This window comes from Biomphalaria glabrata, chromosome 18, assembly GCF_947242115.1.
Source record: "Biomphalaria glabrata chromosome 18, xgBioGlab47.1, whole genome shotgun sequence".
Classification (NCBI taxonomy): domain Eukaryota; kingdom Metazoa; phylum Mollusca; class Gastropoda; family Planorbidae; genus Biomphalaria; species Biomphalaria glabrata.
In genome coordinates, this window is record NC_074728.1 from 18,905,520 (window position 1) to 18,924,062 (window position 18,543).

The 18,543-nt window shown below is 33.7% G+C and overlaps 1 protein-coding gene across 3 annotated transcripts; it reads right to left on the reverse strand.

Annotated features, from left to right (window-relative positions):
- Window positions 1-2,204: 2,204 nt before the first annotated feature.
- LOC106050581 (protein mono-ADP-ribosyltransferase PARP14-like) lies at window positions 2,205-18,309 on the reverse strand. Of its 3 annotated transcripts, XM_056017269.1 has the most exons (8): window positions 18,120-18,292; window positions 16,877-17,000; window positions 15,589-15,666; window positions 12,490-12,600; window positions 12,193-12,303; window positions 10,296-10,517; window positions 8,752-8,926; window positions 2,205-6,558 (listed from the first exon to the last, which is right to left on the reverse strand). In XM_056017269.1, the coding sequence occupies exons 2-8, from the start codon at window positions 16,952-16,954 to the stop codon at window positions 6,350-6,352; spliced, it is 984 nt and encodes a 327-aa protein (XP_055873244.1). In that variant the 5' UTR covers window positions 16,955-17,000; window positions 18,120-18,292; the 3' UTR covers window positions 2,205-6,349. The 3 variants fall into 3 exon arrangements, with proteins under 3 accessions (XP_055873244.1, XP_013061039.2, XP_013061018.2); XM_013205585.2 differs by lacking the exon at window positions 16,877-17,000 and having other exon boundaries at window positions 18,176-18,309; XM_013205564.2 differs by lacking the exon at window positions 16,877-17,000 and having other exon boundaries at window positions 18,120-18,290.
- Window positions 18,310-18,543: the final 234 nt, after the last annotated feature.

An 18,543-nucleotide genomic window follows, 5' to 3' on the forward strand; every position in this document is an offset into this window, starting at 1 on the left:
GTTTCGGTCTGGTTAGCGAGCACATCCCCACCACGTGCAGGTACACTCGCTAGAGCATACAGTGGTAGCTCACTGGGAGCCATGTCTCACATCCCCACCACGTGCAGGTACACTCGCTAGAGCATACAGTGGTAGCTCACTGGGAGCCATGTCTCACATCCCCACCACGTGCAGGTACACTCGCTAGAGCATACAGTGGTAGCTCACTAGGAGCCATCTTTGCTCTCGTTCTTAGCCTATCCACTTCCCCGGGCGGACGGGAGCTGGTAATAGTCCGATGAACCATCAGCCTTGACTTAGTGATAGTGATATGGTTGCTGAGGCTTTTTTCCATCCCGCCAAAGCAATGGACTCGATCTTTGGGGACCCCATAGGGCGGGGGTATTTTATGCTTCCCTATTGGCCTAATTATCTGTTTCCACCCAAGCGCCACGTTGAGACAAAGAAGCATTGCCCGGGTTAATATAGACTTATTCTAGATTTTGTTCGTCCAAGGCCTAGCGCACGATACCTAAATAGGAATATGTAGTGTCTCTTCCGTAAATTTGTAGAATATATGTATTAGATTATGCGTTTTCCGAGTGGAAATCCGCTTGGCTACCTATCAAGAAAGTCTAGTTCGAATTCCGATTTGAGCTTCGTTGTGTTTGCTGAGCGCCTAAATGAAACAAGAAACTATTCAGGTTATTCTAAATATTCTTCAGAAGACAGAAAGTTCTATCTTAATAAACCAGAAAATTCTGTCTTGGCTAAACTTCAGAAAGTTCTGTCTTGACTAAGCTTCAGAAAGCAGAAAGTTCCATATTGAATTAAACTTTAGAAGACAGTTTTATCTTGACTAAACTTCAAAAAGTTCTATCTTGCATAAACTTTAGAAGACAGAAAGTTCTACTTTGAATAAACTTCAGATGACAGAAAGTTCTATCTGGACTTTATTTGAGAAAGTTCTATCTTGACTAAACATTAGAAAGTTCTGTCGTGACAAAACTTCAGAAAAGTTCTATGCTGGTTTAGCTTCAGAAAATTCTATCTTGAATAAACTTTAGAAGACAGAAAGTTCTGTCTTGACTTAACTTCAGAACACTTAGTTCTATGCTGACTAAACTTTATGGCATACTAATTTATACATTATCAGATGATATATACATATAATGAAATACCAGTATATAAAAAAATATACAATAATGTATGTATATATAAAATGGTGACCGGCCACTTCATCCCCGGTCACTTCATCCCTGGTCATTTCATCCCCTGGTCATTTCAGTCCCTGGTCACTTCATCCCCCGGTCACTTCATCCCCCGGTCATTTCATCCCCTGATATTTTAATCATCTGATCATTTTATCTAACAAATTGTAATTTTAAAAAGCATTAAGTGAGCAATATTTAATGTATTCCTTTTTTATTTAAATGACAAAATTGTAACACTTAAGATTAGAATAAAATTAAAATTAAATGCCATTAAAAACTAAAAAAATTTAGCATGTAAAAATAAAGAGGTAATGTAAAAAAAGTGTTTTTGTGTTTATCTACATCAGTAAGATAGATAAGCTATCGATTGTAAGTACAGAAGACGATCCATCGATTCATATTGATGAACAATGTTTGTTATTCTCTTAGCCAGTGTTGCATCTTTCAAGGCTAAAAATGACTCGCCCATTTTCAGGAAAGAGCGATTGAAAAATAAAATAAAGTGAAACATGGTCGTACTTTCACCACAGCTTGGCCTTTGATGATAAGTTATCAGCGGCACGGTCATAATTATTCTAATCGCACTTCTATCTCTCAAAAGATTCCCACTACTTGAACCACACCTTGGCCTTTAATCATTACGCTATAGATAAGTACACATCCAGATTTACCATATAATATTAGATTTCTCATTAAGAATACAAAGTGGAAGAGGAAACACTATAAACGCATCAGTAATATGTTATAAAATGTAAAAAAGAAAGCATTCTACATAATCATATTTATATATAAAATATTTAATTGGGGATGAAATGACCGGGGGATGAAGTGACCGGGGGATGAAGTGACCAGGGGATGAAATGACCAGGGAATGAAGTGACCGGGGATGAAGTGAACGGGGATGAAGTGACCGGGAACCATATAAAATAATTGTACTTAATTTTTTTGTTATCAACACAGTATAAAAAAAAACATATTACGGACAAAAAAACTAAGACAAACAAAAATGTATGAAGTGTTTGTGATTCTTTTAAATACTCTTTAGCAACCATAAACAGTTTATGAAAAATTAAAATTATTTTTTAGCAATTATCACATTGTAGGTAGAAGGGCAGTTTCAGGGTGTGGGTTTGTGGTACAAAAATGCATGTGGTCTATAAAGTAAAGTTTAACATATTGACATTCAAAATATAAAACATTCTTCACTCCCAGTTTTAAATCAAGCTTTTTAAATTTAAATATGGTTACAAAGGCAGTTTGTTTGGAAACACACGTAACTTAAAATCGGACTCCGAAGTGGTCTACCCACGCAGGTAAAAAGGCAGGTTTCAATGTTTTCAGAAAGAGCACTAGAATTAACATAAAATTAACATTAAAAAAATATTTTTCAAATCCTTGACGAAACCTAAAAAAAAAAAGTTCCATCTTGGCTAAACTTCAGAAGACAGAAGTAAGTAACTAATACATTTGAACTACCAATACTATTTTATTTTAGTTTACAACAAATCTTTTGACATAACTATAACTATAATTATACAAACATATGTTGTATTTAGGTATACTACATAATATTTTGTTAAAAGTCTTTAAGTCTAAGCATGTAGGCATAAAACTACACTTGTATGGCAAAGTACAATTTCCTTGGAGTGAACATAGCAAAAGAAGAAATAACAAAGGTTGATTTTGAAACTAATTCATAGGCACAACCATGCATCAGCTGTTTGGTAAGTTTGAGTTTTAAAAATTTAGGAAAAGTTCATATATAATAAACTACAAACTATCAATAACACAATGCTATCTTCCCCATACAAATTGTACATTTTAAACATCACTGCCTGCGATCACTCATATCCATGAGTTCGTAACAGGATTTTCTACATGTAGACAAAAAGAAATTTTGGACATTTTGGTGTAAACACTGTGTTAGGAAGTGTTTAAAACTTGTGACTTTTAAAAAAATATGCATTTTTATATGCACACAATGCACATTCTACATTTTTAAAAAAAAAAGCATTTTCAGTAGACCATAAGTATAATTTTATACATAAATAAATGTTACAAAAAAAAATTCACCTTCTTTTGATAAACCCATTCATTACTATTAGTTGTTAATACTATACAAATCAAATCTTTTAAGTATTGTTTTAAAAAATATTGTATAAAAAAATGTTAGCGTATTTAATTTTAAAAAAAAAAGGGTGTTCCTCTTCAGAATACCAGAAGTAGCTGTTGAGGCTACTTTTAGAATGCTACAAAATATGGTGAAATTGGATTTTTAACAGCGTTTTCAATTTGTGAGATCTGAACTGACAGCTGGACAAAGATACTACACAATACTAATTGCAGCTTTTCCCATCTTGAGGGTTGTAAAAAATAAAACTCTGAAGTTTTAAAATTAGTATGAACAAAAAAAAAAAGGAATTAAATAACAAAAAGAAATGAAAGTCAATATTTATACTAACAAGGTAGTTCACAGTAGTTCATAGATAAAAGTTCAAATGAATCAAAATAAAAAGTCACAACCCATACTAATAAACAATAAAGAAAAGAAAACTTTAAAAATGACTTAGGGAGCAGATTGCACACAAAATAAATAGAAATATCAGAATTTTAAAGACTTTTGATGCTTGGAAGAGATTAAATTTCTCTTTACACAAAATGTAAAATATTGTTATAACTTTGCTGGTGATAGGGAGAGGGCTAATTGTGTGTATGTAATCAGATGAAACACATAACACCAGCCAGCGCTAAACAAGCGGTCAACCGTGACGAGTGGCAATGCTTCAGGAAAGTCACATCATAGTCAGATGATTATTGAGAAAAGACTAGCAATCTTCCATTGCTCTTGAAAAGGCTTTCTGGGACCCAATATAAAGGTGTCACAGTCGAGAAGGTATGGTTTGGATTCAGAGTCAAGACCCAGTCTGGTGCAGAGTCCAGTTTGAAGTCAGTCCTAAACAGATGAACCCAGTGCAAGTCCACGACAAGACAGAGAGGCTAGAAACATTTGTCACAGCAGTACGGAATGTATACGGCAGTATTGTTATCTATGGTGAAGCATTTAAACAGTCAGTGTTACTTGAGAGTTGTACAGTATTGGCTGTGATTTATTAGACATTTAAGTGTTACATTATTTTGGAGCTTTGAGTTGTCAACTTCTTTGAGTAGTTGTTGTTTTGAGCCTGGATAGAGAGATTCTTTACAATATCATTATACAAACTCTTGCCCCTAACCCTAATACTCTTGGTATAACCCAATTATGCCCAACCTAATTCGAATTGCGGGCCATTTTAATTTCTAGCAATAGCGTGGCAGGCCACATCAAGAAAAGGTACAAAAATGAAATAAAATTGACTCAAAACTATTTTAATAGAAACCCGAAGTGATCTAGCATTTACTATAATTAATTAAATATTTAAAGTTTACCTTTTTTTTACGCGTCGGAAAATGGCTTCAATTCTTTACTTAAAATGTGAGCAACATTGTAGCCAGCATTACCATGGGCTCATTTTCTGGTCTCTTTTTTGGTAAATATTTTCATGGATTCTCCAATCTCTAAGCATAGCTGAAACCAAGAATACCGCCATATTTGTTTCATAATTCCGTTTTTATGTTGTTTTTCAACTAACTACATTTTCTTTATAAAACGAACATATTGGCCTATCATTATGTTCCACAAAAAAATAAAGATCCGTTCACTTTTCCTGGTCCTACATTCTGAGTCCCATGTCTCAAAAGTCCAACTGTTAAAGGTCACGGTACCAATCTATCAATTAAAAAATGAAGCCCCTCTCAAAGGTAAAGATATGTTTTTCAATTTATTATTCTTTTGGTGGGGGGATGGAACCATGTTGCGGGCCGGATGGGCTGTATTTTGGCCATCACTGGTTTAACCTATTGTAAACAAAAATAAAATATATAAATATATAGAGAGAGATATACAAATTTAATAGTCCATAATGACTTGAGGTTGCCTGCATTCAAACTTATCCTTTGAAAGAGACAAATTAAGATTTTAAGAAGTAAAACATTTTTATATGTATTAGAAATCTAGCCGACACCAAAAAAAAAATAGACTTAATGACTATCAACAATAAACTTGAACCACATTCGACCTCGATCAGTAACGCTTAGCCTCATTCAGCACTGACCCACTTCTACATCAGTCCTACATAACACACTTTATTAACATCTCTTTCAACCAAATACTAGCAATAAAGGTCAATTTATTTGTCCATACACTGTCCCACACAATACACTGCTAGTCACTCAAAACAAACACACTTACTGTCACCAGCAATATAATTAGTGATAGGAAAGAGATTAAATAGGATTCGGTTTTAGGGATAAAATTTTAGAAACTTTTGAGACAGGGCAATGAGATGGTGTGGCCTGAGGAGGGAGAGCATGGAAACTACAAACTCTACAACCTGAGATCAAATAGGATTCGGTTTTAGGGATACTATTTTAGAAACTTTTGAGACAGGTCAATGAGATGGTGTGGCCTGAGGAGGGAGAACATGGAAACTACAAACTCTACAACCTGAGATCAAATAACCTTGTACCCCTGTGAATGGAAGATTTAAATATTGAGTAATACTGATCAATTACAAGTTACAAACTCTACACCATGAGATCAAATTACCTCGTACACCTGTGAATGGAAGATTTTAATATTGAGAAATACTGATCAATTAACAGTTACAAACTCTACACCCTGAGATCAAAATACCTTGTACCTCTGTGAATCAAAGATTTAAATATTGAGTAATACTGATAAATTACCAGTTAACAACTGTACATTGTGTTGGTAATGAGTTGTTAGGTTTAAAAAAAATTGAGAGAAAAAAAACTTTGAGGGACATTCTTGGGTTGACAGAAGAAATATTTCAGGCAGAATATTTCTTATACAGAGAAAAAAAAATGTGTATGTTGAATTTTTTAGTTTTCTCACCAAGCTCTGAATAAGTAAACAGCTATATTATATGTCCATTTTGATATGTCCATTTTGATATGTCCATTTTCATATTATATGTAACATAAAAAATTTGGACAAGTGCTATTTTTTTTTAATTTTTTTAAGCCATCATTATTTTTTTTTAATTTAAAATTTCAATTTGTTATGAATTTTTGTTTTAATTCAAATATTGAGTCTTCTACTTTTTGAAAAATCTTGCAAACAGTTTTGGAAGGCTCAGTCGTATCTCTGCTTTTAAAGTGAATGACTTGTCAGAAAGATTAAATCCAGGCTCTATTATGAAGGCGATTGGTGATGTTGAATTTCTGGCACAGCCCAATCTGATCCCTTTGGTTGGAAGCATTGAAGACACCATCGAAGCGATTTGAACAGGCAAAGCAGAAGCACCTATATTAAATACAGGAAATTATTTTGTTTTACTAATAATAATCTAGGTAACAAGAGGTGGCCATAGGGGGTGGCGAGTGGAGCAACTGCCCCAGGCCCCATGCATGAGAGGGGCCCCACAATATGGACATTTTTTATCACCACCTGCCCATCAAACAAAAAATGCCACCCATCTAATGAACCGTACCACGCTACAAGTTGATTTTATTTTTAACGATTGACATAACAAACACCTTTTAGGCATGATTGTTGAAACTTCTCTGGCAAATACAAATATAACAATTACTGTGAAAGCTTTTAGCATGATATTTTGGATTAGAAGTAAGCATGTGACATTCGCCCAGGACTAAGGCCACCTCTGTGGTTTATTATAGTATTTGATTATGAATGATAAATGAAATGGTCAAAAGCATAGATGTTGAGCTAAAGGTCCTGAGTTGTAGCCCTGGTAGAGGCAGGAAATTAATTTGGAGGACATGAAGACTTAAACAGTCTCAGATAAAAAGGACATCCCATAAAGCCCTCAATATCCATAGGATACAGATACTTCAATAAAATCTGACATATACTAACTAAAACAAATATAAATAAAATACTTTTAAAAAAAAACTTATCTAAGCAAAAGAACTCTGCATTTACAACTATATCTCTCAGTAATGTAAATGTTATTTTCTTTTTTTCAACATCAAACAAAATAATTAATTACCATTAATTAATTGACTAATACATTCTTTTTTTTTTTATTGATTCATGTTTTGTTAGGTACAATATATAAATGATTGTCTCAAGTTTCAACTTGATCTGGGAATGGAATAACTTATACAATTATATACATGGAGTGAGCCCCAAATAATTTGCCATATCACTTAATACTGAAAGATTAATTTCCTTTGTTGGTATAAAAAACATTACCAATCATTAATTGACTAATCATTTAATTGTTTTTATTGATTTTGTCTAGTCTATGGTAATGTATAATTGTGCAAAGTTTCAACTTAACAATACATACTAATTTATTGTTTTTAACCAATTTTATTTGTGTCCCTCACACACACACATACAAATTAGTTTGTTAGGGTTGGGATATTTTAACCAATTTGTATTGTATGTTGCGCTACATTCTAATACAATCACTAGTAAATATAAAATGAAAAATGGTGGTCGTTACCATGTGGGACTATAGGAGGATCAGTAGATGCAGTCTTCACTCTCACCACACCCAACATAACTTAATCTTGGGAGAGGGTGTATTTTAGTGAAATAATTGCATAATTTGTGGGAAAAAAAATGTCTATAATGTAAGTTATATATGCTATATATTACATTCTTGTATCAAGTCACCTCCCCGTATCTAATGTCAAATAAAATCATTAATAGTAAATTTAAATGTAGACAGGACCTGTATATTCTTAATCATTTTCATTCTAACATCATGATAAACATGATATGGCTACGGTTTTTATGTAGGTTTTTAAATTATATACAACATAAGTATATCATAATTATTTAAAGAATGATTCTGTTAGGAAAATGTAGAATTATTAAGTAAGTTTTAAGTGGAATAAATGAGATAAGTTTTGAACCTAAATAATTTTTTCCTAGTCGCCTTTTCCCAACCTTTTCTCAGATTTTTTAATCATATAAGTAGCTTTAGGCCTATAACACACTTTCAAATTATGCTTAAACTGTTTAAAATACAGAAAATATAGAGTAATAAGCCTATTTCATTTCCCTTTACATTCCCAAACTGTTTTTTCAGAGCTTTGCTAGAATAACTACAGTTCTGTAAGAAAATGAAGTTTTTCACACCACATATTGAAAAATATTAATTACAAAGGTCTTTTTATATATTATTTTTCTAAGACATTTTGTTTTCGGCTGCAACCCCCAAATCTCCCTTAATCTAAATTCTCAACCTGAGGAGCACATTTCGCTGATTGGGATGAGGGTTTGAAGGTATTTAGGGCTAAAACAATTGTTGCATAACGGTTCTGTCAGTCCCAGCTAAGCCATCCATGAAAGGCAGATGTTGGACTGGTTATCCAAGGCTATTAGAGACCCGTGCCATTGGAAGCTTTTTATACTTTTTTATACTATCCATTAAGAAAGTAAATATTAATTAGCTAACAACAACAGTCTGAAAGTGACAATGAAGGGCAGATGATGCTCTACTATATTCCAAAATAGTAATACCTGCTTGAACAGAGTGTGTTGACTTATCAGGAGGGGCCTTGTTAGAGGGGAGAGGCTTGGGTTCAGCTTCCTTCGTAGGTAGATTTTCAAATTTGTCCAGGCCATTCACATTTAGTTCAGTATCTTCTGCTTCTATTGTTTGCATAATAAAAGCACAGCAAGTGTCAATAAATGTCTGGGGGGGAAAAATCAAAGAAAGAAAAGGATAAAATGTGCATGTAAATCTTAACTAGATCTTGTCTTATAAATTACATCTTAATCTAGGGCTCAGGATGAAAACTTATCTCTTTTGACCCCGCAATGACGCTCCAACCGTCAATTTGACCCAGCCTTAGTGTGAAGATTGACGCTCCCAACGTCAATGTTCTAAATTTTTTTTTTTCATTTTTTTTTACCCGTTTGTTTTTAATTGCTTAAAGCATTTTCTTGGATAGTTTCCCTTTGCAACACATCCAAAATTTCTTTCCTTTAACATGATTTTACTGAGAAAGATGTTTATAAAGAGTGGGGGCTTAAAAAAGCTCTATTTTCTTGAGATTAATGTTCCAGATAGTAGCGATATGGGATAACAGCTCAAGACAATCATTTTATGTCTTATGTCTCATTCATCCATTGGCCTCCTTCAGTCGTAGAATGACTATGGTTCATCTCGCACACGTCCTCTTGTGGCTGTGGAGCCCTATTTTGGAGAGACACTCCCGTCCACAAATATCGCAGGTTAAGGTGGCTTTTGCTTCGGTGGTAGAGGAGCTGGCCATTTTTCGCATTGTCGGTTTTTCTTCCAGGGCTGAGGCCCATGTTCTTTCGCTATAGCTTTCTTGGTAACTGTCTCTCTCCATCTGGTGCAGTCTAGAGCTATGTCTTCCCAATGGTCAGTATTGATGTTCACTGATTTGAGGTCCCGTTTTATTACATCTATGCAACGGAGGGGGGGGTGACCAGTTTTTCTTGAGCCGGTCGCGAGTTGTGCATAGAGGATGACCTTCGGGATGCGCTTGTCCTCCATCCTCCATCCGGCGAACATGTCCAAGCCAGCGCAAGCGGCGTTGTCTGAGGGCTGTAAAGATGCTGGGAATAATTGTTCGTGCAAGGATCTCAGTGTTGCACACTTTTTCTTTCCAAGTGATTTTCAAGATCCTACGGAGACATCGCAAATGGAATGAGTTAAGTTTTCTCTCTTGCTTTGCGTAGGTGGTCCATGATTCACTACCTTACAGTAGTGTACTCATAACGCATGCCTTGTAGACTTCTATTTTGGTCACTGTAGTGAGCTTCTGGTTTTCCCAAACTCTTTATGTCTATATCTGTTTCCCTTGTTGCTATTTTAAAAAAATTATGAATTACCAGTAATTAATTGTCTAATTTGTTACTTTTTTTTATTGATTCATGTCTTGTCTATATCAATGAATAATGGTGTAAAGTTTCAGCTTGATCCGAGAATGAGTGTGGGAGAAATAACATACTTTTTACCAGACAGACAGACAGAGTGAGTTGATATAAGCTTTGTAAAAAAAAAAAGCTCAACAAATGACTAAAATCTTCACCTGAACAAGTATAGGATCCTTATTTTGAACTGCAATGTGAACTGCTTCTAATGATGATTCTGGACAGTCATCAAAGTACTGGACAATAGCTGTCAACATTGAAGTGGCACATATAAATGGCTTGTACTTTAAACCTCCCATGCCAAGAGCAGGGAAGGCTATACTTGTAAAGCTGCTATCATTAGCCTTTTTCAAACATTCATACACACTTTGACGAAGAGCCTAAACAGAAATATTTATTCCTATTGTTAGAAACATGCCCATGTTTATATCATGTACATTTTTCAGTGAGTTGAATTAGGACTCTTACAATGCATTATACTAAATATGTTCATTTAAGCATAATAAACTTTTGTAACAAAAAAAGAGATTTATCTAACTCTTGATATACCATAGATAGGAAATTGAGCATTTTTTCTATGTAATAAAGTTGGCAATTAAATGTATACAATCCAACTTTCTGATGTAAACTTCACATGTAATGTTTGATTGAAATTGTGGTATGAGCATATATTTTGGCGACTTCTGTATAAATGTTTTGTTCTGTGTAATGCACTATTGCCAAAATGTTTCTTCATGGATAATCATGATATAGTAGATTTTTAGATTTCTTTGTAGTGCCTGCCACTTGCTAAAAGCTTTATTTGACAACATACACTTAAAATGGATGAAAAAAAGACCACACTCTTATTGAGTCTCATTATGCATCACACACTTAGATTAGTCAAAGTGATGCAAAGTATGAAACCATGTAATTGTTGCGAGGAGTATTCTTGCTAAAGAGCATAACAAAATTTTTTTAATTGACGTCATCCGAACAATATCATAGATGAAAATATGTAAGGCTATTTCATTTATTCTACTGATTAAATATTTCTGAAAAATCATACAATCAAACCATAGATTTCAGTGTGTTTGACATGTTTCTGATCTGAAGATGAATTAGCCAATGATTTTTTCCCCAACGATATAAACAAACTGTCAAATTTTTAGGATAATGGTTTTGAAAATAAAATTTAGATCTACAAGAACATTTCCTTCCATCTTTTTCTTTCCACCCATGAAGGAGTGCAAGCTGACAGCAGGAATTGTAATAATTTGTTAAATTATTAACTCTTTCAGTGCTTCATTACTCTCAGGGAGTAACTACGCTAGCACTGGTGAGTAGCGTTAAATTGGAATACAATATTTATTTCACTATTTTTATAATGTTACACTTCTTATTTCTCTCTTATTTTTTATTTTCTGCATGTGAGAGTGACTGTTCTTTGTTTAGGTTGTAAATAGGATGCGGGACCTAGACTTTTCTTTTTAAATGACAAAATGGTGGGACCCAAAAGATTTTTAAAATACAATTTCTTAGTGAATTTTGTCACCTTTTAAATTTAAAGTGACAAATAGTATTGAGTTTGTGATTTGTCAATATTTATAAATTATAAATAGAATCCTAAAATTAAATCTTTTTTTTATGAATTTTTATATATTTTGTTTTTCCGTACTCAAATTTAATGAATTAAAAGAATTTTTTTTTTAAATAATATATTTTTTATTACACTTTTATAGCAAATTCATTGTCCTTTAAAATAATGACAAATATGTTAGATTTTATAATAAAATAAAAAAGTTACGTAAGTTTTAGTAACACTACCCCTCTTGCTAATTTTTTTTGTCCTGGAAAAAATCAATTTTTTTCTTTCAAAATAATTTGCACTGAAAGTGTTAGTACATAATTTGTATTAGAATTCGAAAATTGCAAAGAATGTTTAGGATATGATTTTCTGACTTTGTTTACAAGTTATATAAATAGGTAATCTTGAACAATATTATACATATTAAATATAAATAAAAACTCAAAAAACTCTTTCACATAGGTTTGGAAAATGTATTCACAGCAAACCTCTTCGTTTTCTCCATTCCATTCTGCAAGGCAAACAAACAGAATGCATTTTGATGTCAGCTTACCAGGTGATGTCTGCAAAATCTGTCCATAGATTAAATCTGATGAATCCTAACAAATAATAATGAAAATAGTTTATATAACAGAGTGTTTTAATTGCCCACCAAGTGGAAGGCTCTACCTCAGTTATTTATGTCTAAAAAGTTTTTACTTATATCTTTTACCGACATTATTAAAAATTATTTACTACTTATTTACTCAAAAGCTTTTAAACGTTCACTTATATTTTCAACATACTTTTAATACTTCTTTGCATATTTCTGGGCCTCCATTGGTGCTAATGTGACGAGACAAAAACCCATTGGACAGATTCTTACTTGGGTGGATGGAACTGACTATTACATCAGCCTGTAAGTTTAAAAGCATTATAATTAAATAACAAGAAATATAAAAAAAATTTCCAAAAATATAAAATAAAAAACATTTTTTTTTTAAATATATTGTACTCTCCCATTTTTTATAAACTTTTTTTTTTTTTTTGGCTTATTTTGGTTTATCTCAAGACACCATCAATAGCTACCTCACAAAATAACACAAAAATAAAATACATAAGATAATGTCCTTTAACTTTATTTGCTACATGTCACACTTAAACATCTTTTCCAAAAAAATAAAAAATTCCTCTATCTTTTAGAGACTGGTGGGTGTCTTGGAAACACCAAATTAAAGAAGTCTTCAGTAAGATGCAAGATTAAAGCTCTTGGTGATAATATTTATTTATTTATTATTGGGCTATTACAAGTTAAGCGTCAAACTATGTTATAATAGCATGAATGCAATGTTATAGTAGGATGGCTGCCTGGTCTTGTGGTAAGTCCTCTGGACAGTTGTCTCAATGGTCCAAGGTATGCCATAATTAAGCAATCTTTCAGTGGGATGTGAGATAAAACTCTTAGGGATAGAATTTATTATCAAGTAAAGTTCCTCTTCAGACCTTGCAGATGATTTAAAGGTCATCTGTTTCTGTGGCCCATGGTTAACGAGGGTGTCATGTGGCCAGCACAATGACCAACAGCCTTTACTTTTCCCCAACTTATGTCATTAGAGCTGGGTGGACTCAGAGGCAACCAAAAATCCTGAAATAAAAAATCCACCAAGATTCAAATAAGGGACCTCTGATTCAGAAGCACTACGCCTAACAGCAGAGTTTCTCACCAAGGCTCTTTGGGAGGACTAATCCTTCCAGTCTTGTTACCTATTAGAGTTCATCTCAGTTTGGGGCCGGGATGGGGGGGGGGGGGGGTCAGAAGCCTAACACTCTACTGCGCAGCCATCACGCCTCCTAATAATAATAATAATAATTAGCCCGGATCTGCTGTTCATCGATAAAAAAGAAAAAACCGCTACCATTATCGATATCGCCGTACCACTGTCTCATAATTTAAGAAAAACTGAGATAGAAAAACAAAGAAAATATGGGAACCTGGGCTTGGAGATTAAGCGTCTATGGAAATTGTCCAAAATAACAATATACCCCATTGTTATATCAACCGAGGGGATAATAACAACTGACCTCACAGACACATTCAAGGCCCTTAACATTCCTAGGAACATATTCGTTGCCTGTCAGAGGGCGGTACTGCTGCAGACCTGCCACATCACCAGAAAATTCCTCAGTGGAAACTGTTAAAGGGACTACAATGAATTTTGTTTCTCTTTAGCGAAACTCGACCCTGGCAGTGCCAGAGAATGACTACTCGTTCATTTCTAACATAATAATAATAATGGCAATAACTTAGATTCCGAAGATTAAGGATGAGTGCAGTGTTTAAAATGACTACGCAAATCCAATAGCAACCTGCATATTATTCCGCTCATGTAGACAAAGCTGTTTGTATTCTGGACAGTCGTCTTGATGGGTCCTGAGTTTTAAATCCTGCCCCCCATAATTAAACCACTTTCCATTAAAGCCCTTTGTGATAGAATTTATTATCTGGTGGGCAATTAGAAGTTCAGGCTCCACTATGTTATAAAAAGATGGCTCCCTGATCTGATCATGTGGTATGTGATCTGGACTGTTGTTTTGATGGTCCTGGTTTCGATTTCTGCCCGCCAAAATACACCACTGCCCTGCAAGAGTTTCAGCTGCAATAATCTTCACTTCTGAAAGAATGTCCAAAACATGTGAAACAATAAAACTTCTTCTTCGTTCTCATTTTATATGTCGGATAGTTCAGATCAGTAATCCTATATCTGAGATGAACTGCACAGTGGTTTCCAGATCAGGCAGTTCTTCGGTTTTGGGGCCAGAGTCTTGTTCATGACATAGCAAGCAGGTTTGAAGGACATGGTTTGCATTCTCAGGTGATGCTCCCCAAGGGCAGGTTTCACTCGTCCCGACTTCAAGCTTCCAGAACATATGTTGTTCATTCTGTTGTATCCAGTTCTGAGTCAAAAAATTATGCGTTGGTCATGTCAAGATACTTTATAATAGGTGTCCTTTTACTTGTAATTGGGTTGTAAGCTGGTCAAATTTTCATTTATTCTACAATCTATTATTTTCATAATTTTTTGTAGGTAAAGAGGGATTTTCATTTGTTTGTTCATTCTTGCTGTTGATGTTAATGTTTACAAGAGCTGTCCTGAGTTACTTTATATAGGAAGTATCCAAGTTTTCCAGGCTTCAAAGGACTGTTTTGACATCGGTCAGTAAGACAATTCGGCTGTTGGGTGTACATGGGTAGTTTATTACTGTGGTAGCTGCTAGTTCCAGCGCTTACCTTTCTGCTCTATGGCTGTCTGAGAGATCGCCAGTTGCAATAATAAAACAAGATGAGCTCCTTCATTAAAAACAATTAAATCTTGTTTTGCTTTTGTAGATGAAACACATTAAAAGTATTTCAGGCAATGATAACAATGTCATGAGGAGGAAGCAGATAAATTTTGTCTCAGTATTATTAAAAGCATAAAGAAAATGTTAGTGTGATAGTAAAGGTGCTTTATTTGACTGACCAGTAAAGTTATTGTAATGTGCTGACAAGCTCAGATCTATGTTGATGACATATTGAGTGAATGAGAGGATAAAAGGCGCAGTAGTTAGTTCACAGAAGAGGGTATATGCGGAGTACTGAAAGTATGGTAGCATTGGCAGGCCTAAATAATTGAAGACTAATAGAAGTTCATAAAAATTTACATAAAATTATTATATATCCTGAACTATGTGTTAATCTAGTCATTGAAATTCCTAGTTGTAGCTACACAGACATGAAACTGTTAATGTTTTATACCTTCTGTTACAGTCAGGCATATTTCACTTTAAGCCTCATAAATCTTTGAATTGTACATCTAAAAATATTAAAAATGTAGATTCTTACATGGCTAACAAAAAGAAATCACCTTAATAGAAATGATGTCTTCAGGAGTCATTAGTATACGGTGACCAGATTTTGTATGCTCCATGATCAATGAAAAATTCTGCAAACAAAAAACATTATCTTTTATGATACAGACATTAACTCAAAAAAGAAGATGATTGCGTCCTACGCGTCATGCATTTAGTCAAGCATATTAACCAATGAGCTAAATTCTGCCAAGTCACTGGTTTTCCTGGCTAGCTCAGGCAACCCATTCCATGCTCTAATAGCGCTAGGGAAGAAAGAGCATTTGTAAAAAATTTGTCCTAGCATATGAAACAAGGAATGTGCTTTTATCTTTGTGTCTTTCTGGGTATTTTATTAAATTTTATGGTTCAGTGTTTTATGCATAACTTAACTTTTAAGTCTTCTATCCGGAAGGCTTTCTAAATTTAGAAATTTTACTAAAGGTATTACTCTAGTCGAATGTGAATATTCATTTGTTATGAATCTCAGTGCTCTATTTTGTGTCTGTTCCAGTTTCTTAATGTTTTCTTGAGTTGAGGGGTCCCAAACAGAGGATGCATATTCTATTATTGGCCTAAAACAAGGTTAAATAACATTTTAGTTTTATGTTCTTATTTGATTAATAGAAATTTCTTTTCATAAACCCTAATGCTTTGTTTGATTTTTTGATATTTTTATCAATATGGGGATTCCATGACGGTTTTTCATTTATTATAACACCTAGGTATTTTGCGTTTTTAGTCTGTGTTACTGGTTTACCATGAATAAGATAAGTGGAATTAATTTCTTTTAGTTTTTTTGTTACTCTTAATAACTGACATTTTTCTGGGTGGAAAGACATGCTCCAATTTGATTCCCATTTCTGTAATTCATCTAAATTCATCTAAGTCTCTTTGTAAAATTTCAGTATCTTGTGTTGTTAGTAATGGACCTAAGACTGTTCCTTGAGGTACACCTGAGTTTACTGTTATTGGTGTTGATTTAGAGCCATTTATTATTACAGTTTTTCTCTTCCTATCAGAAAATCTTTAATCCACTGATGTAACAGACCATCAATGCCAAATATTTTAATTTTTTAAGCAAACTATGGTGGTGAACTTTGTCAAAAGCCTTGGAAAAATCTAGTAAGATAGCATCTATTTGCTCACTATCATCTAAATCTTTTGAAAAATCATCAATTAGTCCTATTAGTTATGTTTCACATGATCTATATTTCCTAAAGCCATGTTGGTATGGAGTAAGGACATTATGTTTGTCTAAGTGGTTTATGATGTTGCTACATATTATGTGTTCTAGGATTTTACATGTGATGCTGGTAAGTGATACTGGTCCGTAGTTTCCTGGGTCAGATTTTTCTCCTTTTTTAAATAGGGGGTTGACATTAGCTTCTTTCCAGTCCCTTGGTACTCTGCCCTGGTAAAGAGATGCCTGAAAAAGTATTTTGAACACTGGTGCTAGCTCATTGCTTAGTTCTTTGAGTAATCTAGCTGGAATCTATAAACAGGTTAAGTAATTACAATTTAAATGTAGGCTATTCAGCTATGTATTGATCTAGTGACATGGTCAAACATATGATGAATGGAGTGGTTGAGAGAGGGAACTTGGGGTAAGGCATAAACAGACTAACCTATAAGGGCACTAAAAAAATGTCAACATCATTCCGTAGTAGTCCAACAAAAGCTAATATCCATAAGAAATTTCACGAAAATTTGTCTTACAATTTGTGCATTAGTCGTTACACCAAACAAAACATCATAATCATTATTATTATAACTATAATATAATTGACTATATATGTCTATATTGTTATATATAGAGTAGTTTATTAATTCTGGACATTACATGAGTCCGTACAACTCACTGTTTTTGTGGCCATTACATCTTTATTTTGATATTTAATATGAAACTAGCAAGCTGTATATAAGTGCTTGTCCATTTTCCAATGATTCTGACCCAATTTCCTTACATTTAGTTGTCTTTTTAAGAAAAAAGAATTTCAAATTTGTAAGTCAGTTGTTTTTTTCCGATGTTACCAAGATGACTTTACCTCTTCCTATGGTTAAGACTATATTTTTTGGTAGGCTAAGTCTATGCTAATGAGCCGGCCAAAATTTATTCTGTTTTTGGAGCTGATTTATTTGATTCATAAGTCAAGTTGTTTGATTTCATGCAAAAAAAATCTAATAGGGTGTTTGTATTAAATTACAATTTTCTAACCAAAATTTATTCCAAACAACCAGTTTTGGACATCAATATTAATGATCATATATTATATGTTTTTTTTAATGATTTAATGTTTGGAGTGAGCTTGATACATTAAATGAAGTTAAATGCCTAGATTCTAGATCTAGTCTAGACTCTAGACCTACTAGACGTCTAGATAGATCTAGAATAGATCATTTATAATTTATATAGAAATAGAGAGAATATAGTCTATTATTATAGAGGCAGGGCAGAGGATTCAGCTATTTAGTAATTTAGAATTTAGGCAAGAATGGCCATCCTAGCCTGTCCATACTAGAGATCTACAAGTTACATTACAATTACAAGACACGACTAGTCACAAGAGATCATCTGACATCTGTGGTGGACTCCAGACTCACTCAAAATTTAAATCTATATAGATCTATCTAGACTCGTCTAGACTCTAGATCTAGAAATTCTAGATCAACTCAAACTCAATCAATCACAATCAATGCTCAATGCCTGAAAAGTGTTATCGGGAATTCTCATCGGGGACACAGACCTAGATCTATATATAGACTCTCTCTCTCTCTCTCTGTCTCTTTCGATCTCTCTATCTATATATATAGGTCTGTGAATGGTAAATTTTCACGCTAGACTTAGCAATGTCAAGGACGCTAAAGGGAACATAATGATTTTTTTTTTTGCCAACATAGATCTAGATCTAGAATATATATATATATATCTATATCTATATCTATCTATATATATTTTTTTTTTGAAGTAA

What these genes read in the sequence shown, in the direction of transcription:
- LOC106050581 (XM_056017269.1), bottom strand. Translation starts at nt 16,954, where the DNA reads ATGTCAACCCCCTATTTAAAAAAGGAGAAAAATCTGACCCAGGAAACT. An exon ending in ATCACTTACCAGCATCACAT is followed by an intron (nt 15,667 to 16,876) that starts GTAAAATCCTAG and finishes TTTTGTTTGCAG; the next exon opens with AATTTTTCATTGATCATGGA. An exon ending in TATGCAAAGAAGTATTAAAA is followed by an intron (nt 12,304 to 12,489) that starts GTATGTTGAAAA and finishes ATTATTTGTTAG; the next exon opens with GATTCATCAGATTTAATCTA.